General features: G+C 38.9%; 1 protein-coding gene across 6 annotated transcripts in view; it reads left to right on the top strand.

The window, feature by feature from the left end:
- Window positions 1-26,221, top strand: part of MAP3K7CL (MAP3K7 C-terminal like) — a 46,079-nt gene extending 19,858 nt beyond the window's left edge. For all 6 annotated transcript variants that reach the window (XM_056329999.1, XM_056329995.1, XM_056329994.1 and 3 more), the window contains 3 exons: window positions 4,646-4,704; window positions 16,271-16,386; window positions 24,572-26,221. In XM_056329999.1, the coding sequence (XP_056185974.1) occupies window positions 4,646-4,704; window positions 16,271-16,386; window positions 24,572-24,752 (356 nt within the window). In that variant the 3' untranslated portion in view covers window positions 24,753-26,221. The remainder of the gene's footprint in view (window positions 1-4,645; window positions 4,705-16,270; window positions 16,387-24,571) is intronic.
- Window positions 26,222-26,944: the final 723 nt, after the last annotated feature.

Raw genomic sequence — 26,944 nt, 5'->3', positions numbered from 1 at the left:
GCTGATCTACTTACAGGATAACAGCCTACTTGTGTTACCTATTTAATTCTTTAATTTAGGAGGAAGAGATCTGAATACACTTGCCCACACATGTAGGAGAAAAAAATAGTACTTGATTGTATAATTAAAGACTGGATCATAACTCAGTTACTCAAGGAAGCAGAGCTGTGATTGGCATTTCCTAAATTTTGAGTGCTTGATTTAGCAACCTTAATGTGCTTTCAACACATTTAAATTTTTATGTTCTATTTCTGTCTATCTTTGTGAAGATCCTAGCGAAATCCTAATTTGCAAGTTTATACTTCAAGTAAATCAGATGTTGTTGTTCAAGTATTTATTCATTAACTATTGCCCATAACTCACAGTTCAGCTAAATGGAGCAGCCAAATAGGAAGAGACTGGGGTGTTACACTTCATTGTACCAGACACTGTGTCAGTCAGAGGTGAAGCATGAGGGATTTTGCTCGTTCATCTACATGATGGAAGTCTGGGCTATTGTGATCTCCAGAAGGCCAAAACATGATTAAATAAGTGAAGTTCTCCAGGAAGTTTGATTCATTCTCAAACGTGCAACATTAGCATGTATCAGGGGACTGAATGCATCAGGACATGGCTGAGAAGTAGTAAACCTTTTGTATGAAGACAGTCAGTCTAAATACAGTACAACATTCTAAATCAGATGGCTTGTGTGGATATTTGTACCCCACATCAGAAACCCATCCCATGTTTGTACTAATAGGTGCTATCAGCAGAGAGACAGGACTTCACCTGGACATTGCAGGTTGAGCAGCTCAGCCTCGCAGTCCTTACATAGAGCTGCTCATCACGCCATTTCAGCATGAAGGTGTGCGGGCTGTGCAGCATGCTTAGGGAGCTTGCTCTTTTGTTATGTTCTTCATTTAGCTGTAGGAATGGTCAGAGAGCTGGCTCTGACATAGAAGGGTACTTTGTCTCAGCGCAGCCGATGGAAAGCAAAAGGATGAAGTGATTTCCCTGGAGACCCCTCAGATGCTCTCTGTTCTAATGATACTTTTCAGCAACAAGCAAAGTGAATGTGTGAACCTGATGAAACAAACCCAAAAATCAAACTATTCCATACACATGAACCAAGTCTTTGGTTAAAAAAACATCAACTATATGTGCAGAAAGTTCATCTTGTAATCAGGGTACAGGTCTTTACCTTTAGTGCACTTTCAAAACAGAGACCAAATTTAGTTTCAGGATCTGTGGGAAATCAGGAAGTGCTGTGAATTTAGAAATTGTGTGACAGATACTTTAACTTAGGTGGCTGTAATGAAGTCCCTGATCCGACTCTTACATCACAGATTAGTGCTTTTGAGTTTTCTGGGATGGCCATAACATTAACATGTACGTTTTTCCTCCTTTCTTGTTTTCTTTTGCCCAGAATCTTGACTTACTTTCAGGTCCAGCAAGTTGCAGTCTCTGATTTTTTATATTTTTATTTTTAATAAAAATGTGTTTTCAACAACTAGCTTGAATTATAAATCCCTTTTCTTTACAAGTGACAGGGAAGGGAGCAGTAAAATAGTGACCAGAGGGGTGAGGTGCTGTTTGTATCTGGTGAAGAATCAGCCTAGTCATACTCAGGGTTTTGTGGTACAGAAAGGCTGCTTTATAATAAAGGGCCCTTTGATTATATCAGTGATTCCTTATGACAATCTAGGCACTTAAATATTGGTTATATGAGAAAAGGAGAAAAAAAGTTATTTCTGAGTTCTGTTAAGGAGATGTAGAATAGGAAAGGACAAATACAGACAGGTAAGGACCGTTATGAGAGTCTTTTGATCTTCAGAAGATTTTCTCTGAATTTCTAGAATTTTCAATGTTTCTGATTTTCAGAGTCATAGATTTTTAAGGCTAGAAACCAGTGTGATTTTGTTTGATCTCTTGTGTAGCATCCAGTATTGCAATAGTGATTCTTTTGGAAGAAAATGCAAGACTATGTCTTTCCTCTTGACTTGCTGAAAACATCCTCAAAAAAGTTTTAGGAAGTGAATGACTGCTGTCATTTGTTTTCCCCTTGTGTGAAATCTAAATGTGTTTAGATTTGACCAAGTGGGTTTTGTTGTTATTGTGGTTGTTACTTTGACAACAGTGAAATACAGACTGACATGATGCAGTAATTTATTTCACTGGAAGCTGTGGGGAAAGTTTTTTATTGTTCTTTTTGTGGAAACCAGAGCGCAGTTAGCTGTGAGCATTTCTATTTATCTTTGTAAACTAAATACTTCAGCTGAAAGCTTCAGAGGAGCTTAAGAGAATTAGGAACTCAGAAAAATGTCAAACAACTGAAGTCCCCAACTTTTCTTGATGATGTTCTACACATCAGATGATGAATTAAACAAGTCTTAAACTAGCATAACTAAAAAAAACCCTAGCAGCTGTTCAATAGATGCTAGGGCAGGCCCATTATAAAATGTACTATGGTATGCCATAATGGTTAGGATACCAGTATGTTCTATTTTTAGTACCATTGACTCAGTCACTCGAGTTCAAAAAATAAGCAGGGAACATCTGTTTATTGAAAGGATTTCCTCTATAGTAATTTCTTTATATATTCCATCCTTTTAAAAGTATTTTCAAACTTTTTTTTTACTGATTCTTTTCTGAAGATAATCCAATATATTTTCTAATATTCTGATACTGCATCAAATTTGTTTTCTTATTAATATCCCATGCAGCAAAAAAATAATTATTAGCTGATGTTTCCTTAAAATTCTTGGGGTTGCTTTTGCTTTGTTTTTCTTAAGTTAAAAATATTTGCCATCCCTCCTAAAAGCTACTGTACCAAAGATTGTACTGCTGGAATTGTCAAAACAAATAGCAGCTTAACTGCTGTCCACGACTCTGGTCCAATATCTCTGTCAGAATATTTAACAGCTATTCAGCCAAATATTTGTAGAGCAGCTGTACCCCTAGTCAGACTGAGTCCTATTCCGTCCTTCCTTTTAGCTTTGCCATATGATTCATCTTTCTTCTTTTAGAATATTAGTCTATTTTTAAATATTGTACAAGAAAGCAACAGCAAATTAAAGGTAAACACTTGCATATCTACGTGATACAATTCTGTACAATTAAAGCAGATTAAGTGTTTTCCAGAATGGACATGTTTGGGAATGGTGTGAAAAATGAAGTTGGAGGGGGGTTATGGCTTTTTGATAATACTTGCCAGACCCTTACCCCTTGCAATAAGATTGTAACATAGAACTTCACTTTGTTTCTTGAGGAAGTTCCAAAGCTTTTGCTTTTGCCCTCTGTATCACTGTATTATTTTTTTTTCTGTTCTGGGCATCCCTTCCTAGAGGGGCACAGGTCTAACTATGCTAGTTGAAGTAAGGGTCAGACTGTGTGTTAGCCAGAATGTTTATTCTTCGTAGGATAAGATGACTTACTTTAATTTTTCCCCCTAACCTACTTGGCTGGATGACCACTGAGGGCAGGCTAAAGAGATAACAAATATTTGACAAATAATTTAAATCCTAGTCTGTACTCTTTAAGAGTATTCAGAATCCTGCTTTGATACGTGGTCCTCTTAGCCTTATTGAGGTTTTGTTGTAGTGTACAAGTCTGCCAGCATAGAGCAGGTTGCAGGATCTGACCTGTGTTAGCAATTTTCTCCTGTGAGAGCCATGCTTGTTTAATTTTGACACATTACAAATAACTGACTCTGCAAGCTAGCTAATAGTAACCTTCTCTTCACCTCCTGTAACCTGTAGTAAGATGCATAAACAGTCATCACAATCCCATGCAAAACTGATAGTGTGAAAGTCACTGAGAAAGAAATATTGCATTGGCTAGCTGTGACGTTACCAAGTATGATTCATATTTCTGATCTCAGTCCAGCTACTAGTGGGCAGGTGTCCACATCACAACGCTGACGTAACTGGCACAGTCTGTCCCACCTTTGCTGGAAGCCTGTACTAAAAATAAAGGAATAAATAAAAACAGGGTTTGGCTTGTTGTCATGGATGACCTAACGCTAGCCCGTAAGAATTGTTATCTACAGGTTATAATAAAGACATTATTTTGCAGTATGGAGAAATTTGTGGTGCCTTCCTCTTTCTAATCACATCTCTGTAGGTAACAGTCTTCTTGTTCCAGGGTTGCCAGGCTGGTTTGTGTGTTCTTGTGGTTGCCTTTGGGTGGTGAGAGGTTTCTGTTATTGTTGGTTAAACCCTGGTAAGTCATTGTATTGTGATGGGGAAGGTATCTTTCCCTTCATTGAAATAATGAAGTCTTTGGTAGCAAGGGTGCTGTCCTTGGAAGATTCTTTTCTTTGCAGTGTAATGGAGAGCCCGAGAGGAAAGATTGCTTGGATTTACTGTTTTTATTAAATTATCACATCTTCTACTGCCCTAACTGCTTTGTTTTGTTTCTTAATCACTGCAATACAAAATAGGCTGTCTTTCCAGCACCTAAATCTTTTTCTTACTGCCAACTCACTAGTATTTTCAAGGAGTCTATTAAGGTATCTCAAGCGTAGAAAGATAAGCAGATGGAGAGGTGTTTGCAGGATCCCAGTATTATTGTAAATGTATGCAATGTAGAACTACATTAAACTACATTAAATCTGAAATGCCCTTTTTGGTAGATGTTGACTTTTAACATCATGTTTACCTTTTAGATGATGCTTCGTCTGAAAACTTCCCTTTGGCATTTCCAGAACTAGATCAGCAGCTGCAGGTAAGTATTTTATTTTTTTTTTACTACAGTCCTACTTCACATTCACCATAGTTATGATTAAAAAACTCTGGTTGTCACACTAAAGGGAAAGTTTTTAGTGGTGCTTCTCTAATCTATTAACATTTAATCAGACTGTGTATTTCCATAGAAGAAAATGTTGTCTTTTCAAGATCTGTGGAAAAATTGTCATTTTTAAACCAACTGCATGGAAATTATTATTTTAACAACCTCATCTGCCTTTTAACTTTTGGGTTCAATTCCTGTGCAAAACACAGCATGTACTGTAGCACTGCAATTAAGAGGGTTCCTGTGGTTTTGGTGGGAGAAGGAATGAGCCAGATAATATATTTTCATGCCTACAGGCTGTGCTGAAACTGATATGATCAGTTTTCTCTCAAGCAGTCCAGGAGAATAAAAACTTGTATTTTGTAGTGCCATCTTCTCTCTATTCTTGGGTAACTAAAGCTAGTCATCAGGACTGATGAGAGCCTCCTCAAAGTTACCCTAGTTCATGCTGCGTAGCCAGCAACCCTCATGGTTGCCCTAGCAGGTCTCTGCAGACAGCATGGGATAAAACTGGTGAATCATTTTGTGACCAGTCCGATTTGTCAGCATAGCACAATGGAGCCCCAATATACCGGACAGTCAGACAGCAGTTGATGGCATCTCCGTGGTTCACCAGGCACAGAGCCAGTTCTGTATCCAGGGATTATTTCCCTTTCCTCTGTGGTGGTCCTGGAGTGTTTGTTGGCTTTTGTAAATTACTTCAGATCATCTGTTTCCCGGGAGCATTTAGGCTTCCTCTGATATTTCAATATGAAGGCAGTTGTTTCCTGAGTGTAAACTGAGAAAGGCATTAGCAGACCATGTTGTCCAATAATGTCATCCTTCCTGTCCCCATCAAGTGGTGAGACAACACTGGAGGGCTGCTGACTGAGAAGGCTGACTTTTCTCTCCTGCTGCTGTCATCAAAAGGGTGACGGAGGAAGGCATGGGGGATGACAGAGACTCTTCTTGCTCTACTGCTCTAATCCTGAGAACAGGGACAGGTTCCTTGGGCATAGCTAGGGAAGATTAAAGAAACGAAGAGCAACTTAAGATTTGGGCTGAAAGGAACAGGGTGGTATGTTGGCCTCTTTATTCCGCTGATCTTCCAGTGCAGCAAAAAACGATCAATATTTTTTCCCTCCGAAGAATTCACTTTGAGAAAAACAGTATTGATCTGTGGCTGAAGCACTGAACTGAAAGTAAAGAACCTGCATTGTTTCCAACATTCTGTCAGTGACACATTGTGTGATCCTGGAGGAGTCGCTTCATCGCTCTGCTCATCTCTGAAATGAGGTTAATAATTTTTACCTTTTTTGTTAAAAGAGCATTGAGATCAGCAGGTAAAGACTGCTTTAAAAGAGCAAAGTGTGATTATCACTATTGCTGTTGTTACATAAAAACAAAATTACTGGTGTTAGATGTAGGTACTTCTCAGGCCAAGTGATGATTTTTTTATTAGGACTTTTATGACCCATTTCTGGAACATATAGTGTACTCTAAATGTGTAATTTCACGATAGACGAAAATTACAGCTCTGGAAGCATTCATGTCTACTTGATAAATCATAGCCCTTCAGTAAAAGTTTTTAAAGTACACACTAGAGCAGTTCTGCTAAGTGCACCTTCTTGGTCTGTTAAGTACCTGACCTTTTTTTCAAGAGAACCTTTCTTTACTCTCATGATCTCTATATGATAACAAATTCAAAGAAACAGTCAGAGGCTTTGATTCAAATAATGTTCTTTTTATTGTCCTTCAGAAACTTTTTCTTAGACTATTGAGGTAGTTGAAAGGATAACTTCTGAGGGCTGTCTGGGTGACTCAGCCACTCAAAAGTATAGATTTAGTGGTAGAGCTTCATCATTTAGCTTTTCAAGCTTATGTGCATATTTAGATTTTGATGCCTTTATGTTCAGCCAGAGGCAGTTAAGTCAACACGGGGTTTTGAGCTGATGCAGAGGTAACAGTTCATTTAGCTTTAGCAATCAACACTTGAATTTCCTTGCTTTTGTCAATCTGGATCACAGCTTAAAGTTGTAACAATTTAATGTAAATACATTATGTTTACAGTGCTTTAAAATTTCAAACAAGCAATAACTGTAACAAAGTTATAAATTACCTAGTTACATTTTCTTATTAATCACTTTTTTAAATTGGTGTAATCCAGACGGCTAAGGGTGTGTTAGCCCTGTATAGCATGTGGTTGCGACTTATGTTAATGTAACCACACCAGCCTTGACAGAGGTAGCTCCTGTATTACAGAAGCAAACTATTACCTGGGCTTCACCAGGATCTGCAGTACTGAACGGTGGTGTCCCTTGTCATTCCATCCATGCTTTTCTCTATCCCAAAGCTGGCTAGTATAAAGCAGCACACGTGAAGTGTCATGTAAACTAACCCTTTAATCACCTGTGGCATAGCAGCCTGAAATGCTTGAATTTGTAAGACTGCTGGTACCTATTTTCTTAATAAAATTATCACATCTACAGCCACAAGATTTTCATCACTGTGCCATAAATACAGTCAAAAGCATTTGTATCTTATAAAGAAACAAACTATAAATGCAGGGTAGGTGGCTATGCAACGATAGGCACTTAAACAAACAAAAGGTAGCAACTTTCCAGGTTTCTAACATACAAAGGAAAAATTTGAAACCTGTTTTAAAAACAAACTGAAGAAAACCCAAGGCCAAATTAGCTGATCTTCAGGTTGGATTTTGAAAGCAGCTTGAAAGCTATGTAAGTTCACCGAGTGACTTGTAAAATCAGAGCCTTAGAATTTTATGCATGCAGGCAGCAGACCACAGCCTGAGTACCAAGCAATTTGCACCTCTGTTTTAAGCTTCAAGCCCTTGTCCTCCTTATGTTAGGCCCTGGCAGACAACTTGGCTGTTTGAGCGGTATTACCTAGTGTTCCCACTTTTCCTACCACGATCCTACCATACCTGCTCCCCAGGCACTGCTGTCCAAGCACAAGCACCAGCTTTACAGAGGTAGAGGTAGGTTTGGCTGGATGAGAGGTATTTCTCGGAGGCTAACTGCAGATAGCTAATTCTCTATAAGGACTCTTACTAAAGGACAATCCTAGATGAAAATTACAGCTTCTTTCTGCAGAATAAAAATGATCAGTCTAGTGTTCTGATCCAGCTAGGTTCAGACCCAAAATATTGTATTTTCCAACTATGTTTTTGAATGCTACTACTCTGAAAGGAAAAAATTCCAAGAAGCAATTTGTAGGAAAAGAATATCAACTCTCTAACTCAAAAGTTTTGCTTTTGTTTTGGGTTTGTTTTGGTGTTTTTTTTTTTAACTTTAAACAAAAAATGACTGTATGGTCAAACCAGACAGAAAAGCCCTATATATGAAAAATGACTGTATGGTCAAACCAGACAGAAAAGCCCTATATATGAGAACAGAGCAGTCTAAGCTATATGCAGGAAAAGGTCTTTTTTGCAACTTTATCATTAAAAAAACTACGATGTTGCTGATATGCTACCAATAAAACAAAGCTCATATTAATAAACTTCTTGCTTTGAATTCCTTTTGCAGTATTGGAAATTATTCTCTTCCCACTGACGAGCAACACTTTGAATGAGGATAAAGCACTTTTTTATTTGGCCTTCAGTGTCATTTCCTCACCGCCCTTGTGTGAGCAGTGTCGTGGGCAGTGCAGCAAGGGCAGGCTTGCTACGTCTGTCAGTTTGTTATTGGGAAACGTTAACCTTTGCCTTGTGTAAAAGTTGGACTCAGCCTCGGAAGGCACTGCCCTGATTAGCTGCATAGTGGGTGGTGGCCCTTCTGACAGACGCTCTACTACGGGTTATCTGCTATAATTAGAAGCGTACATCAGCATCTAAGGCCTTGTTGTTCAGGTCACTGAACATGGAGGAAGGTATCTAGTGTTAAGTACCCGCATTACTATGCTCTGTGTGTTGTCTGTCCTGTTGTAGCATTTCCTGTGACTTGCTCAGTTTATCTCCCTCTTCTCCATTAAAGTCTTTATTCCAGCTGGGAGTTTGATGCGTAAGAGGGAAGAACATAAGTCACATATGGATGCACAGGGTGTTCTGTAATTCTTTATCATCTCTTCTCATGAAATCGTGAGCTTGAGAGAGGCATTTATATTCTATTTTGAATTATGAATCTGTTGCGATCAATGGAGATAGATGACTGTAAAGTTCCTGCAATAGAGAAAAGGCTCCAACCATTTACAGTATCAGTTTGTGTTAAGTCAAGGGGTAGTTTTTCATGCTTTAGTGGGAAATGTCTACACAAAAGAAGCTATGAAAATATTACTCAAGGGACAGATTGTTGTGTGATACTAGCATTTAACAGAAACCTTGTTTACTCTGGAACTTCAATGGAACTATTTCTTCTACTAACTGCCAAGACTCTTGTTAGATATGCAAATTATTTTAGAAAGTTTAAAAGTATACTGTGTTTTTAAAGGGTATGCTTTGTTTTTTTTAATATGTATTAAATTCCAAGAGAATTCCTAGGTACCGTGATACTCTATATCTAGATGTGATTGCCTATGAACTTGATAAGTCTGCTATAATGCTGCTGTGATAACTATGTTCTTAGATTAGATGATGAAGACATGGATGTTTACACAGTCAGAACATCATACTAAGGTTAGTAAAGAATGGAACAACTCCCAGGAAAGGAAAGCAGAACTCTCAGTTGGTCTCATCCAGTTGACTTGAATTGTTTGAAGAAAAGAGAACTGCTTACTTTCATAGTAAAATTAGACTAAACTAGATATATCCTAGAACAGGTAGCTGGAACTGTTTGATTCCAGCTCCACAAAAAAAAAAAAAAAAAATAAAAAAAAATGCAGCTGCAATATGCAGCTTGGAAACATGTGGTTTCTTCCATCATGGAAGAGTACATAAGGCCATATAATGAACATGGCCCATGTGCAAAATACTGGCGCTGAACTTTCTGGTTTTCCAGAACAGTTTAATTGAAAATTACCAAATTTACAAAAAGTGAGACCAGTGCAAAAGACTGACTTTTAGGCAAGTCCACGTGCTTAGCTGGCAAAACTGCATGATAATTTTTTTCCTTTAAAATTCAGCCTTTTCAGGAGAAATCTTTGATATTTCAGTAGAACTGAAAGCAAATGCAAACAAATGAAGATGAATTAAAAAGTAAAATCTTCTGAAGTTTTTGAACACTTGGGTGACACTATCAACTATACAACATTTGTGGATATGGAATGCTGATATTCAGATGGCAAGGCAAAACGCACTTTGTCATGTGAATGAAGTAAAAAAATTACTGAAAACTGTCCTTTTGTGTACCCCAGCAAAGATTTTAGTTAGAACAGCTCCTTCAACCTGTCTAAAAAAGCAGGCTCAGGGCCTTTTTATTTCTTCATTAACATCTTCCAACATCTTTCATATGTGCACTCCAAACAAAGATTCAAATAAGTAGTGCATATGTCTTGTAAAGATGTACATACATATGTGCAGTTACAGAACAGCCTATAACAGGATCTCTTGGTATCTACTTGCTGGATTCCATAAAAAGTTTATCAGTGTCACAGTGAGTTATTCAACAAAATACAAAGAAAAATCAGACCGTGTTGAAAATTTGGCATAGTAGGATAGACCACTAGTATGGCTGAGAGCTGCAGCTTTTGTACGAGCTTTGTGAACGAACCAGAGGTGTTGTGTGTGCATATTTTGCCAGCACAGGAAAATGAGGGTGGATGACACTGAAGCCTGAAATAAGCAGGATTAAAAGTAGCAACTGTTGCCATTAAATATAACTTTCTTTGGCAGGGGTGTTTTTTGCTTATGTAGCAGATATGGTTTTATATATATTAATTTATGGACAGGCAAGATACTTCATGAAATAACAAGCTCAGACTGTCCTAAGGAGACACTAAAGTATGGTTGTTGGCTTCTGAGTGAAAAAGTTATATACTGCAAATTGAACTTTATTAAAGCCTGTTGTAATTAGTCACCTGGGTAAACTAGCAAACTCTTACCAAAAAGATAGTATACAGACTTCATGGATGAAAAGTGCTTTCTACTGGGAATTCCGGTTCTTTTTCTCTGCCACGGGAATGCCATCAGTGTAGCATCTGCAGCACTTCCTGTGGCCTGGCCACAGGCATTCCAGCTAGAATGGAGAGCAGAGAAAGACTGCTTGGATGAGCTAGGGAAAATGGAAATTTAATCTGGGATGCCTTAGAGGAATGCAGCTTTACTGAGACGTAGGTGTTGGAAGGTATATGACAGCCCTCTGTAAGTACATCTCAGGGGTAAAACAGGTAGGACAACTGCTATTTGAATGAGAGGTGATGCTGGCACAATAAAAGACTATACAAACCTGTCTTCAGCACAGTGGAAATGGGAAAAATGTTTCTAATCTTCGGTGAGGCTCTGGGCCAGTCTTACAACTGAGGCAAGGGACTTCAGGTTTTCTAAGCAGAACTGTACAAGACCTCTTAATTGCAGGATTTGCTTCTGTAACAGGAGCCTGTACTCACTGATTCCTCCCATTATAGGTTCCACTCATTCCCGTTTAGGTAAGTAAGGACTAGTCCAATAACTGTTACTATTCTGCTATTGTTTCCTTTTCTGTGTAATTATGTTAATATTGCAAACATCTGTTGGCTAGTTGGAGTTACCTTTTTGGAACAAGCAAGTTTTGCTTCTCTTTCTGCATTTGTTTTTCAGTTTTCCCTGCCATCTCCTGAAAATGCTTCTCTTGGTGGGAACAGATCATAGAATGATAGAATGTTTTGAGTTGGAAGGGACCTTAAAGACCATCTAGTTCCACCCCCCTGCCATGACATCTTCCACTAGACCAGGTTGCTCAAAGCTCTGTCCAACCTGGCCTTGAACGCTTCCAGGGTTGGGGCATCCACAGTTTCTCCAGGCAATGTGTTCCAGTGCCTCACCACCTTCATAGTGAAGAATTTCTTCCTAATGTCTAACCTAAATCTGCCCTCTTTCAGTTTAAAGCTGTTACCCCTTGTTCTATCACTACATGCCCTTGTAAAAAGTCCCTCTCCAGCTTTCCTGTAGGCCCCCTTTAAGTATGGAAGGTCTCCCCGGAGCCTTCTCTTCTCCAGGCTGAAAAACCCCAACTGTCTCAGCCTATCTTCACAGGACAGGTGCTCCAGCCCCCTGATCATCTTCATGGCCCTCCTCTTGGACAATCCAACAGGTTGATGTCCTTCTTATGTTGGGGGTCCCAGAGCCGAACACAGTACTCCAGGTGGAGGTGAATCATTTCACTCAACCTGCTGGTCACACTTCTTTTGATGCAACCAGGATATGGCTGGCTTTCTCGGCTGCAAGCGCACATTGCTGGGTCATGTTGAGCTTCTTGTCAGCCACTACCTGCAAGTCCTCCTCAGGGCTGCTCTCAATCCATTCTCTGTCCAGCCTGTATTTGTGCTTGGGATTGCCCCAACCCACATGCAGGACCTTGCACTCGGCCTTGTTGAACTTCATAAGGTTCACATGGGCCCACCTCTCAAGCCTGTCAAGGTCCCTCTGGATGGCATCCCTTCCCTCCAGCGTGTCGACCATACCACACAGCTTGGTGTCATTGGCAAACTTGCTGAGGGTGCACCCAATCCTGTTGTCCATGTCTCTGATGTTAAAAAGCACTGGTCCCAGTACCAACCCCTGAGGAATGCCACTTGTCACTGGTCTCCACTTGGACATCAAACCATTGACCACAATTCTTTGTGTGCAACCATCCAGCCGGTTCCTTAGCCACCAAGTGGTCCATCCATCACATCCATGTCTCTTCAATTTAGGGATAAGGACGTTGTGTGGGACATTGTCAAATGCTTTGCACAAGTCTAGGTAGATGATGTCAATTGCTCTTCCCTCATCCACCAGTGCTGTAACCCCATCATAGAAGGCCACTAAATTTGTCAGGCATGATTGGCCCTTAGTGAAGTCATGTTGGCTGTCACCTCCTTCCCATGTGCCTTAGCATAGTTTCCAGGAGAATCTGCTCCATGATCTTGTCAGGCACAGAGGTTAGACTGAGTGGCCTGTAGTTCCCTGGGTCTTTCTTTTTTTCCTTTTTAAAAATGAGGGTTATGCTTCCCCTTTTCTAGTCCATGGGAACTTCATCAGACTGCCACAACTTCTCAAATATGATGGACAGGGCTTAGCAACTTCATCCACCAGTTCCCCCAGGACTCACGGATGCATCTGATCAGGTCCCATGGTCTTGTGCACCTTCAAGTTCCTTAGGTGGTCATGAACCTGATCTTCTCCTATAGTGGGTGGTTCTTCATTTTCCTAGTCCCTGCCTTTGCTTTACGTGACTTGGGCAGTGTGGCTGGAGCACTTGCTGGTGAAGACTGAAGTGAAAAAGTCATTGAATACCTCAGCCTTCTCCATATCCTGGGTACTCACATCTCTTGTTTCCTTCCAGAGATGACCCACATTTTCCCTAGTCTTCTTTTTATCACCAATGTACCTGTAGAAGCTTTTCTTGTTGCCTTTGGTGTCCCTGGCCAGTTTTAATTCTACCAGGCATTAGCTTTCCTAATGTGATCCCTGGCTGATTGGACAAATTTTCTGTGTCCCTCCCAGGCTACCTGTCCTTGCTCCCACCCTTGTGGGTGGCTTCCTTTTTGTGTTTGCATTTGTCCAGGAGCTCCTTGTTCACCCATGCAGACCTCCAGGAGTTTTTGCCTGACTTGCTCTTTGCTGGGACGCATCATTCCAGAGCTTGGAGGAGGTGATCCTTGAATATTAACCAGCTTGATTGGGCCCCTCTTACCTCCAGGGCTTTATCCTGATTTATCCCAATCCCAGATGTATCATTAGTTCTTTGCACTCTTTTTTATATTAAAAAAGTAGGCTGTTAGACATGGGTGAAATAATTTTTCTGTGCTTTTGTGTTGGCTTGCATTTTCTGGTGGGCAGCAAAGAACTGTCCTGTCTTGCATCTTTCAATTTTTTCTTGTGATTACAGTAGAGGTGTTTGTTAAATAATGAATGCATAAGCCTGTTTCATGTTCTACTGGCCAGAAATTACACATGAACACTGTAGGTACTATCTTGAAAACCTTTCTCAGAAATTGCAAAACTGCAAAAGACCAAACTAAATTTTCCTATCATCTAGTCATATAAAAACATAATCAAATTTACATTTTAAAGTAAAAGTACACTCAAAATTTAGAAAGTTCTTGATATTGTGCTTAATAGCATCAGACAAGATTAAAAAGAATTTTATGAACAGAATATTAGTGAACTGTATCTTTTGTTGTCGGTTTATTTTGAGTGATAAAATATCAATGTAAGACAAAATGACACTGAAGAAGAAACAGTGATAGGAAGGGGTTTGAAAGTCAGCAACTGGTTCTAAGTGGGAATTAGATACTAAGTCTCAGCATGACTAGATAATTTTTAGCTCTCTATATATATCTTTTGAGTGGGAAGCTGGAATATAGAACCCGAATGCTGCTTTAATTTTTAAACTGGTTTAAACCAGCTAGATTTGTGAAAACTAAGTTGGAAGCAAGAGCAAAGTGGTTTTTTTCTTTTGAAGTGTCACTGCTTGGGGACTTTCCCCTTGGGTACTGTTCAAAATTGTTTTATTGTGACGCATTTGTTGTTTGCTGATCTCTGGTAGATACCAGAGATGCTACTTTGGCCAACCCTTGCATTCTTGGATTACAGCACTGAGACTTCTATATTCTGTCTTGTTAAATTTATGGTTATTATTTGGCTGGCTATATGAATGGTGCTATTGCTCATCCACAATGAAATGCAATGAAAAACCCTTTCCTAGGGACCAGATTCATCAAGTAATGGACTGTCCTTTCCCTGGGTTCCTAAATTCTCCAAGCTCAGAGAGAATGAAACAATGTGCTGTGAAACAATTCTGCCACAGCATTTTTACATTTAGAACATGAAAAACAAGTGTCTGTGTTAAAATTTCTGTGAGGAACCACGTACCATCTACAAGTAATTGTAAGGTTCATATACTAGATACCTCTGTACATTGGGGTATATCTGAAGCCAACTTACCCTGCATCCCAGATAAAACTATTTTTAATCTTTGGCTCTGAACATGTTCAGTAAAATTTAAATTTCCAGTTTAAAGGAAATGTTTACAAGATCATAAATAGGAGAAGTCTGAAGACTTATGCTTTTCTTTTCCTGACAATGTCATTGAAGGAATATACTACGGAGAAGAGTCAAAGTAGGACAACATGAAATAAAAAATAATCTGCTTGTATTGTGAAAGGCAATTGGATGTTCTTTAACTGGGCAGTAAAGAAACTATTTTAAGTGCTTCCTTTTGCTTCAAACAGGTGGCTCAAGCATGCTATTTGTAGTTCATTTACAGTCAATTGATTCATAGCTAATAATTTAAAAATACTACGCTTCCTGAAAGTGTTATAGCCAAAATGTGACGGTCAAGCCTGAAGCCTGAATTAAGTTGCATTCTTTTTAAGGAGCAAAAAGCACTAGCATTTAACCAAACTGTATTTTCAAGATCTTGCTTGAAATATATATGAGGTGTCCCAGGACAGTGAGAATTTATTTCCCATATTTATTACCTCCAGTGTGCATTGAAAAACACTTAAAATCTTGCTGCAATAATGCCAGCATTTAGGTTAGGAGGTACAGTGCTTTTGCCCTCACTGAGTCTTTTTTATCTGATTTTTTTTTTTAATTGCTCTCATCCTTCCACTCTCAATCTCACCTGTACTTCTCATGGAAATTTAAAACATTTTGCAAATATAGCTGATTTAACTCTCATAATTTCTGCTGACTAAAATATCCCCTTCTTCTACAGGGAATAGAGATGCAGAGAAACTGGGTATGGTCTTGAGCAAACTACTTACAGCTTGAGGTGTTGCTGGGATAGAACCCATCATGAAATCTTGGCTGCACTGGTGGAGGCAATATCATAACTCCTGTTGAGTCCAGCAGAATCAGCTCATGTCCCAGTTCGTGGTCCTGTCCCATTTAGTAATAAGCTGGAATAAGCATTGCATCTATGGAAGAGTGCTTAGTCGATAGTTTTCCATGTCTTCTCATCTTGCAGAATTGGAGGCTAAGAGTTCATTTGCAGCCAAATTACCCTTCTGCTCAGTGCTGCAATTTCTTGTGAATTGTTTTCTTGCAGTGAAAACATGCTCATGTATTTTATGGGTCTGATCAATGCATCAGGTTTAGTTTTCTTATATCACTACGGCTGAAAAAGAGGGAAGTAAGGGAGAAATCTTTCTTTGAACAATCTTTAGAGATACTTTGCAAAGGTGACCAGGAAAGTTCTGAAAATCCTTACAAGGTTTGAAGGTTTATGAATATTCTTATGCAGGGAAATGTTTTTTTCCCTTCCATGAAAGGCCATTGCTAGGAATATTTGGCTGTATCCTGAAGTTAGGTGGGGACGAGGGGGAAAGTCTTGAAGTATTCTCACAGGAATTAAGATAAATCTTGTACCTTTCAAAACGTGATTTTTCCTAATATTTAAAAGCAGTTTATGTATATATATCTTTTTTTCTTTTCTTAAAGCCACTGCCTCCTTGTCATGACTCTAAGGAATCTATGCAGGTGTACAAACAGCACTGCAAAATAGCAGAAGAGTACCATGAGGTCAAGAAAGAAATTGCTCTGCTGGAAGAAAGAAAGTGAGTAACTTCCCCAAAGTATTTGCTGTTGTATATTCTCTTAGTAAAATGCTATTTTAAACATGAGGGTTTCACATGGTATTTTCTGACCTTATACCTCTACCTGACAGTCACACTACAGCACAACAGTTTGGCCATTGGTCCATAGGATCAACTGAGGCCACCAAGGACACAGAGCTGTCATAGTTCTGGGCCCTCAGCTATACAGATGTCCCTTAAAACCTTCATTGACAGCCTCCGGGTCACACAAACAATCTAGTTAAGCTGGTGTGAGCCTCCTTTTTAGTTTTAGGGAAATTTTTTAAAATGATTTAATTTTAAAACATTTTAAAATGTTTTAATGAAGAACATAATGGATCCTCAGTTAGGTTTAGAGTACTTGACAATATTGGTAAGCATTTTTCTGTGAGGTGTGTTGTCTCCATGTACATTGACATTTTAGGTGTTCATACCCAAAGTGCATGAGCTGGAGACTTTTTTTTCTTGTCTATGGCCTATACTCATACCTTTGTCATTTTCGCATGACTATTAAACGGCAAAGTGCACTCTGTGACTCTTTGTCCCTTTCCACAAGAAACCTGAAAAAGAAATTCAGAGAAAGAGAAGTGAAAGTTTTAAAGACAACCAACCCTAAGGAACAACTGCTAAGTAAGCTATCTCTTTCAAATGCTTTTTTATTTTTACATTCACACTGAAGGTGACTTCAAGCAGCGTTGCCTTCCTCAGGGAGAGTTACCTCAGTACCGATCTGTCAGTGTTCTTGTGAAAATGAAGACCACACCATCATTCTTCCAAAGGCTGCTTGAACAGAAATTTGTGATATAGTAAGAGGAGTTAAAAGAGCCCTGTTGCAGAGTGGGCTTTGAGTGTTAGATTGACCGCTTTGTTCCATAGCACTCTTCGGACAGCTGACCGTGCAGCTCAGCCAAGTTTGTATCCATGGGAGTCTTTAGCTGTAGAAGCAAGCTGATGGGAGGGAAACTGGTGAAATCCTGTAGTCTTACAAGTAAGATAGCCAAAGATCTCCTTGAATCCAGACTATGAAGGGTAATAAAGTGACTGGTATTTATGGGGGTTGATGGCTACAGGCACAGTATAGTTAGTTGTTGCCTAAAGTGTCAGAACTAGTTGAGGTTTCCCACCACAAATCCCCTTCCACTGTAGGACCTGCATGGCACTCAATTGCTGACAGACTGGCATAAAACTTAAAAAAGAAGAAAAAATATCCAGAAGAGATTAACACTGCATTGTCCCAGTGTTTGCATTTGATTCATCATTAATTGAAATTGGCCAATGAAAAGTAGTTGGTGTTTTTAAAAAGATGTAGAAAAGATAATTAAATGAAATAATTTTGCAATATTTTATCAAATTGATTGTCTAATAGAAGCTGCTTACATGTGTATTTAGCAACCAAGTGAATTCAGTGGAAAGTGTGTGTTTGTCTTCTCTGAAAACCCAAATGGAAAATAAATATTAAATGTTTTTTTAAGTGCTTGACTTTAGATGTATAAACTCAAAAGGCAGCCTTAGATTGTTTGGGGTTTAGTCTATTAATATAAGAGCATCGTTGATACCAACACATCCCTGAATCAGTTATGCACATTTATGAAGAAAGCTAGGAGCCCTTGAAAACTAGACTCATATATATATTTCTGCATTTACTAGAATGAAAAAAATACACTGTTTGAATGCATTTTTTTTTAATCTGTGGAGTCTGTGATACTAGCTGAATTAGAAATATTTTGCTCCTTGGGAATGGCAGATAGATGCACAAAATTGTTTCCCTGAGCTTAAAACTATCCTGATCAACCCCTGAGCCCAGAAGTCAGCCTCTCAGCAGTGGTTATCCTGGATGAACTATGGAGCTTCAGGCTGGCATTTTCCTACATTCCAGCAGTGGATGTCAACAGTAGAACAATGTGAGGAAGCTTCCACCACTGCTACCTTTGCTGAACCTGTTCTGTGGATAGAGTATTTCATGTCCCAGTTAACATATGTTAAAACAAGAGTGGCTGAATCAAGCAGCAAATAGAATTATTGTGATTATTCTGTGCATTCTAATTACATATCTGTGGCCTCGATATTCACATGTGTGTAGCTGTGAAATGCCTAAACATGACAAATATCAGTGCAAGTCCTGTCACGACCTTCCAAATCTCTTTATCTGAGGACGTGGTCCTACAAACACTGGGATTGAAAATGCTTGATTTCCTACAGATTGGTGCACTGTGGTTATTTGATTTTGAGGTTTAAAAAGCTGCAAGTGCCAACTGAAGCTTTTTTCTCCAGAGGGGAACTGTTCATGGCTTCTCCCTCCTGATAGATTCGCCATTTGATAGTATTTTGGAGGAGGTCTCGTGATACTTCCTTTCCCCTTTGGAGTCTCTTTCCTTTCTGTAGCAGTCTGTTTTTTATAAAACCTTCCAGAAACTAATTGGGATCTCTTCACTGCATGAAGTTTGGTTGAAATTGAAAGGTAGATCAAAAAGTTATTAGGACACATATACCGTTACACACATGTGCAACCTGAACACATTAACCTTGATTTTTATATAAAACTAGATAGAAAGTGAGCAAGTGTGGAGCTGAAGGAGTAAGCAAGGAGTAAAAGAGAGTTTTGGTCTGATGATCACTGATTTAAAGGAAGTTTATGGGGTAACATGCTGAATGAATAGTGGGTTACAATGGCTGGGGTAGCACGTGTGTTGTGGAATATTGCATTCTCAGAAGGAAAGGATGCTTTGACTTTTCTAAAAAGTTTGATGAGATGCACGGCTTTTAGCCTCAAAAGCAATTTTAATCAAATCTCAAAAAAAAATTTGCAACTTTCTGGAATTTGCCCCTGTTGCAGGTATCTGTATCTTCTACATTTGAATTTGAATGTATAGAAATAAAGATTCACAATTGCCTAATATACCTGCTATCTATTGTCTACTTGTAAATATGCTTTTGATAAAATGGGCAAAGATAGAGTTTCAGCCCTTGTAATGGGAACAAACAATTTGTGCATTGTTCTTTAGTGTGCAATTTTACCGAGGGCAACCAGAAGTGCTGTTGGATGGTGACCCTGGCAGTGCTCCCGACTTCCTCTCCACAGATCAACTCACCTGTGGAATTAAAATGTCAAGTCCCACCTGGTAGTGCCTGCATCTATAGTGCTGATATACACTGTGCACACAGAATACTGAAGACAATGATTGTCAGGAAAAGAACAGGAAACGGATTGAGCAAGTATTTTTGATTTTTCTGGCTAGGAGGAAGATATAATTTTAAATTAACCTGACATAAATGTCCATACAGGTATTGGAGCTTTTTAGTAAAACAAAAAATGGAACAGTAGTCATTCTACTTTAAACAATTATTGTTCCAACCTCCAAAGTTACATGTAACCTTTGATACATGAAATAACACATGCAGGCATATTTCTAAAGGAGGCATCTTTAAGAAATAGGAAGTTGAATAATATTGTTTTAAAATAGTCAAAAACATTTACTCTTTTGCATCTTTTCAAAGGCTTTTAACTCTGCTTAGCTTGACTTGTTTCTCACTGTAGTGTGAGGATCAAGTATGGCTGAAGTATAGAAAGGCAGTGGTGTGAAATGACAAGGGCTGCTTTTCATCAAGACAAGAACAGAGCTTATTTGCCCATTTCTTTTGTACGCAATGTAGACAGAAAGAGAATGTGTTAGGCTGGGAGTGGGAGAGAAGACAGCTGTTTCACAGGAAAATGGGAAATGTGAGAGAGAAAGGGAGGTTGCAGTTCAAAAAAGGGAAAATCAAAGGACAAAGCAAGTAAGAAGGGGAAAAGAAGTTACCCAGGAAAAAGAAAAGAAGAAAAGGAAGCAAGAAATTGAAAGAATTTAAGAGAACATTGGGTAGATTTTTTTGTTAATATAAATAATCATAGCTTTGTTTGCTGTCTTCACTCAAACTCTTCCCGTTTATGCCAGCAATATGTAGTACACGGGACAAAATCACTTTGGAATGGGAGACATGATCGAAAAGAAAGAAAAGGGTGTGGAAGTGAGAACACACCACATTTAGGTCACAGAATGTAATTTAATTTATGTTCCAGAAACACACATGTATTTCCATAACAGATGTTTTTGGGTATCTAAGTTTGGGTGAAAGGGATGGGATGGTTGGTTATTTTGAGCACTTGTTATATTGCTATTACTAGATAATGACCCTGGATTATGTAGTTAAATATTAGAGTTGCCATGGTTGCTAGCTATATCTTATATTCTTAGCACTGGCTGGTTTTCTCTTTTTCCTCCCCCAGACAATTCTAATATAACTCTCCAGAAAATATCATTTGCTCACCACCTGGTTTAGGATCACTCCTTTGCCATGGATATGATTTCTTTTCCTTCTTTTACACATATTACAGTGGACATGCAGTGGAGATGTCTGCTTAATTTGGTGGGATCCTTCCATATTCTTTAGCACATTCTCATGACCATAGGACTGTTTCTAGATGGTTTCTCCAGGTATGCTATTTCTGTAGTATCTTTCCCAACACCATTGAGACAAGTAGTCTTCAGACTTGCAAGTACTGCAGGAAAAGATTGGTGTAAACCATAAAGGCAATCTTTTTTCTTAATATTTTTTCCCATCCTAGACCTGATTTTTCATTATTTATGTATTCATGTATCCAAAATACATGTTACAGGCCAAATAGTGAAAATTACAGCTTTTCTAATAAAAGAGAAACCTCAATTTGCCCTATTGCAGTGACGAGTACTTAAGGATCTTTCATGTGCTGGCATCTGAGACATATTTTCATTTAGATTAAAACAGGCTGTCTCATTGTTTTAAAAATTAATTAGTAGACTTCGAACATGCAAGGGCAGTCTCCTCAGACAGCAATTACTTTACAGGGTCTCGTTATTCCTCCTGACATAACAGCCATGTCAAGTGTGGGAAAAGTAAATGACCTTATGGCCACCAGAACACAGACACATGTTAGTCAGGAAGAAATGTGTAGGACCGCAGATGCACGGTCCTGAATGCGTTGTTCACAACAGAGGAAAGAGAAGCCTGCCTCTTTCTTTGCACTGTGGAAGCAGTTTTCCTTGAGTCCAGTCCATCTCCAATTGCGCTTATCTCCAGATAGATTTCTCTGCTTTTTCTGTTACTTTTCTTGGTATTTATTCATTGAGAATGTTACTGTAAAGGAACTCTATTCTCTGCATGGGCAGTCATTAAGGCCAGGACAAGAGAAATACTTTCCCTAAGAACGTGCTGGGTTTTTCTTCTGCTCTGGTATGGCTTGTGGTTTATTGGTTTACATTGCAAATCACACTCGTCTTCCCATCCAAACCTCTCCCTGAAAAACAACACTTAAAGTGTCCATTACAGCACCACTTTAGAAAATACCTTATCAATGCTGTTAATATTTAAACTCAGGGTAACCATTAACAGAAAACATTGATTACGCAGTGCTGGATCTATTTATTAAGCATCCATAACAAAGGCTACATGGTGCAAGAGCTTAGTATGGAGTTCTTTAACCTCTGGAAGCTAAGTTCAAATCCTGGATTAGATCAGAAGCAAATGTTAGTTACTGTCCTCATCCTTTTGTGAGCTTCGTAAACCACACCATTCATAACATTTAGCAATTCCCTGGTACTCTAATTTTAGATCTTTGTGGCAGGCTGACAGTATTTGCCTGAAACATCACCCTACCCTGTAAACAGGTGTTGATCCTGATGGGAAGGGAATAAGTGGGTTCTGCTGACTCAGAAGTGGGCAATTTTACTACCACAGTGCAAGGAAACTGCTTTCTGCGAGGGAAGTCCTAGAGTGTGGACTATAGCAATAAGTATATTTTTATTTTAATGCATTTATACTTTCTTTAATAGCAAAGCTAAATCCCAGGCTAAAAAAAGTTATCTGTGCTGCTTGAGTATTACGATAAAGCAGCACATAAGCCATGCCAGCACATAGTCTCATCTTATCAAATCAGGACTGACATTCATTAATAGAGCTGTCTGAGTTTGCACACTGTCTGTCTGTGCCACTCCTGGCTCAAGTCCAAATAGAGTAGTTACTACCTTCTTTCACGTGTACTAAAAGTCCCTGTGGAAAAGGTTTACCTGCTTTTAGGATGCTGATTACTTATTAGTGTGTTCACTTCATCTCCCTTTTAAGGACTTTGTAAGAAAAGTAAAGAAGAATGATTCTGAATTGATTTGTCTGAAACGCTTCTGAGTCAACAGTCTGTAATTTGAAAGAGCTTAATTTAATCCTTCAGTCCAGCATTGCACCAGTAGAATAATTGCAAAGAATATTGCTGAAGCTCACTCTCTAAAGCATACGTGCAGTTATTCCTTTGTGGCCTATAGTTCCATCGACAGGAGCTGTCTAGCAAGATCAGTTCATCTTGGCCAATTTGAAAATTGGTTGATCTAGCATGGCCCGAGCAAAAAGGAATTAATCCGTTAATAGCTTGCTGCTTGTAAAATTTTTACAACTATATTGTGCCAAATGTTAATGGAATTCTGCTGAACAAAAATACGCTCTTGATATTTTCTCTTGAAGACCTTATTGAATATACATTTCTCCTGGTAAAAGGAAAGAGGAGAGGCTTTGCTGTAGCATAGCTGCTATACATTACTTTGGTGGTATAAAACAAAGGCAACATGTTTAGCTACAGGAGGGTTTCTATATACTGCAGCTTTTGGATGATCTAAAATTGCTGTATTGGCTGCTAACTCTTCCCTTCTTTTCTTTGTATGGGAAACACAGTTGGGAGAAATGAGTGTGCCAGGGGTCTTTTCTTGCCTTGTGACTCCTTGAACTGAAGTAACTGTGTCTGTAAGCAGCTAAACCATGGGTATGCTATGCTATCACTGAAAGCTGTAGTAAAGACCAGAGGAAGATCAAACTGATCCTAAAAGAAGGCCAGATAGAAGTGTTTTTCAAAACCCAGATGCTTACAGTTTCGCTGCTGGAAGTGGTGGTTTGGCAGCTATAAGTAATGTAAGTGATCCACAAATACTGAAATGTTGTTATTTCATGAATACTCTGACCTGTGGCAATAGAATTACTGGTCTGTAGGACTTTCTTGTCTGAAGGCACCGGTCCAGCTTGACAAGAGAGCTCCTTTAAAGAGTGCAGCAGAAGCTATCCACTTTGAAGGCATTACATCTTCCTGCTGATGATCTGCAAGCATTGCTTTGACACGTCTGAGAAATAAAGTCACAGGGCTATGAACAGTTAAAGATTAACTAATCTGTGAGACAGAATGATCAAAAGAACTAAGAACCTTTTAGAAGAGACTTCCTGTAGCAGGGGTGAATAAACGATTTGACTTGGGGGGGGGGGGGGGGGGGGGGGAAGCAGAGGCCAGGCTAGCTTGCTGTGTAACTAAGTGGAGAGCGATTAGATACCCTCTGAGTTACTCATGCCTTCAGTGTGTTTTGTTTTAAAGACCTTTTTTATCTTAACATGTGCTGAGGTAATTTCAGTTGATACTATACAGGAGACTCCAGCTTCTGGCCAGCTCTGGGAATACAGAGCACTGTGTGACTCCATCCAGAAAGAAGCAACAGCTTGAATCCTCCTGTCTCTTCTCGTAAAAAGACCAGGAGGTGTCAGGTTTGCAGCTCTATCACACTTCCTCAGCTGCAGGGCTAAGGCCTGAGCATAAACACATTACAGAAACACTGTATGTAGCTTAGATTCATGTGCCTTGTATTTACTAGAACCAGTTTTCTTTGTAGCAGAGAAAAAGGAAACCAGGTGCACTTCACAGAATTAACTGATAAAGCTAACCAACCAAATATAAACCTCTGCACGCTCTTTCAATTATGTTTGGTATCAAAAGAAAAATAAATTGTGATTCTTCAGGCAAAATATTAGCATGTGGTCTCCAGAAATTTGATTCTTCCCCATGAACTGCATGTTCAACTCTTACTGAAGTTAGAGACACTTGAGGGTCCTCAGCATTTTGCAGGTTTGGTTGCTGAACAGCAAACCTATCAGAGATTTTGGCAGCCTCATCTTTTTAAGGGAAAAGGAGGACTCAAATTAAAAACAAATTAATTTTCTAGGCCTTTGTTTCACAAGAGCTCAAGTAATACCATGCTAACAACCTATAGTCCAGCTTTAACCTAACACATGACAACAAATTTTTGCATACTGCCATTTTTAATCTTTGGGGTTTTTTCATAATCATCAGAAAGGAGCTGATTGCCAGGCTGGAACAAGTGGAAAAAGAAAGCATGGATGCTGCTCAGCTGGCTAAGGAGTACGCAGAACTGACAGAGGAGAACCGAACACTGAAGCTGGCCCAAACGCAGTGTGTAGAACAACTGGAAAAGCTCAGAATACAGTACCAAAAAAGACAGGGGTCCTCATAACTCTCAACTAGCTTATGTGAGGCAGTTAATACAGGATTGGTCCTGTGCTGGAAAGAGATTTTAAAATAAAGGTCTGTTTAATATGTTATAATACTTTACTACAGATACAGAGTATGTAGAAGTCTATATTTGATTTAATGCTTGCTAGCCAGAAGCTTAATATAATGGATATTTCATCCATTATATAATGGATATTTTATTTCAAGTAACATAATTGAAGTTAATATATCCCCATTATATGTTCTAGTAGATCAGGTTTCTTTTCTAAACATATTTCTTCCAATTTAAGAAGATATGGCCATGCTAGAAAATGATATAAATAGTTTCTGTGTTGGAAATTTGGATCATACTAAGGCATACAGTAGGACAATGTTAATATATGGAATACATGTATGTTAATTTTAGTTTGGTGAAGATTTTTTTAATTATTTTCCTCATGCCTAAAGTGTTTGGAAGTTATCTTAAAACAGATCTCCTCACTGGTAAAAACTATACTTCATTATCCCATGTCAATTTTACATTGTTGTATAAAATCTGATAAATTAAATATGGAAGTAACATAATTATTTTTTATTTAAACAAGTGTACTGCCAGTAATAATTTGCAAGTTATGAAATTAAAAGGAAACAGGTAAGATCAAACTTTCCTTCCTCAAGCGTGAAGATAGCTTGAGAGTCTTTTAATTGTACTTTTTGGCGTGCAAGAAATGAAGAATTAATATAAGAATACTACCATCATGGTTTCAACTGAGAATATGTCAGTAAAAAAACTGTGAGGATATTTGGTTCTTATTTTCTGGTCTGTTTTGAAACATAAGTGGCTGTAAGTAGGGACAAGAGTTCCATGATACACAAATAACCTGGAAGTAAAATGTTAGTTTTACTTGCTCTATTTATCCCTGTATTTTCCTAGATCAACAGAAAATTCTTTGTTATACTTCCATTTCTATTCATACAGTATTTTTTTCATTAAAAGTGGATATAGAAAAGCCATTTTATGTTCTGAGTGTTCTTAAATCACCCTGTATTTTTAACTCTGCTTGACAGATGCTGCTTGTTACATCTTCATGAGGTTGGAATTCAGCTTGATGTGTCATTAGTACTGAAATGTGTCTTGTTAATTGAAAATTTTGAACTTAAGGCTTTTGACAGAACTTTATTATCACTGATCTATTATAAAAATGGGATTTTATGTTAATCGGAACAATTCCTGGGGAAGTCTTCTGGTACCAAAATGTTACCCAGTAATATCAGCAACAAAGGGGACAAAAAAGTACAAGCTGCCCTTTAACTCTTTGTGCTACCTGCCTACAGAATTCCCTGCAGCACAGGCACGAGAACAGGCTCTGCGTTACTACAGGCACCTGACATTGCAGTAGGAGAGTATGTGGAGGCAGTGGGAGAGGACAGCCTTGTCGCCACTTCTCCTCCTGAGCCGCCGGAGCAGGGCTATGTGCATGCCCAGCATTGCCCACTGCCTTCCCCTGGCCAGTGCAGGGACATGAAGGAAAAAAGGGAATCCACCACTCTGAGGCACACAGACTTTCTGCTGGGATGCTCTGTGGGCGGTATGATACTGTATTTATTCCTCTGTCACTGTTACCTGAGGGTCCAGTTTTCACCATATCTTGTGAAAGTTGAAGAGGAAAAAAATCCATAATGAATAAACCCCACTCCAGATTCCAAGCCTGGGAATGCTGGAAAACCCTTGTCTGAGTTTTGCGCTGGTGGCAAACATGCCCTGTACAGACTTCAGGGCTTTGCTTTGAGCACAGGGCACTGCAGTATCTAGGATGTATTGCTTTTGACTGTAATTATGTGTTTTGAAATAGAGGATTCTCGTTTTTGAAATTAATCTGTTGGTTTAGTCTGAGATTTTTCTATCTAGCTTTGAAAATGTCAGCCAGTGTGGTGATTTCAGTGAATTCACTGAAAACTGTACAATGCACATAAAATTATTTCATTAACAGCCTGGCTTCAGATGCAGATGGATCAGACATCAGAACTTTACTTACAAATAACTGTGTTCACCTTGGAATTTTCTTCTGAAGTGCAGCCATTATGCTTGAGATGTCAGAATAACAACAGATCATAATCACAGAGAAAAACCCAAGGGAGAGCCACAGTCATGCGGAGAAGGAAAGCTGGGCCATGTTTGTGACACACAGTGATGTGAGAGTAGCTGGGGAATAT

The sequence above is a fragment of the Falco biarmicus genome, chromosome 2 (genome assembly GCF_023638135.1).
Source record: "Falco biarmicus isolate bFalBia1 chromosome 2, bFalBia1.pri, whole genome shotgun sequence".
NCBI lineage: Eukaryota > Metazoa > Chordata > Aves > Falconiformes > Falconidae > Falco > Falco biarmicus.
Note: the sequence above shows the minus strand (reverse complement) of the source record. Positions and strands in the feature narration are given on the sequence as shown.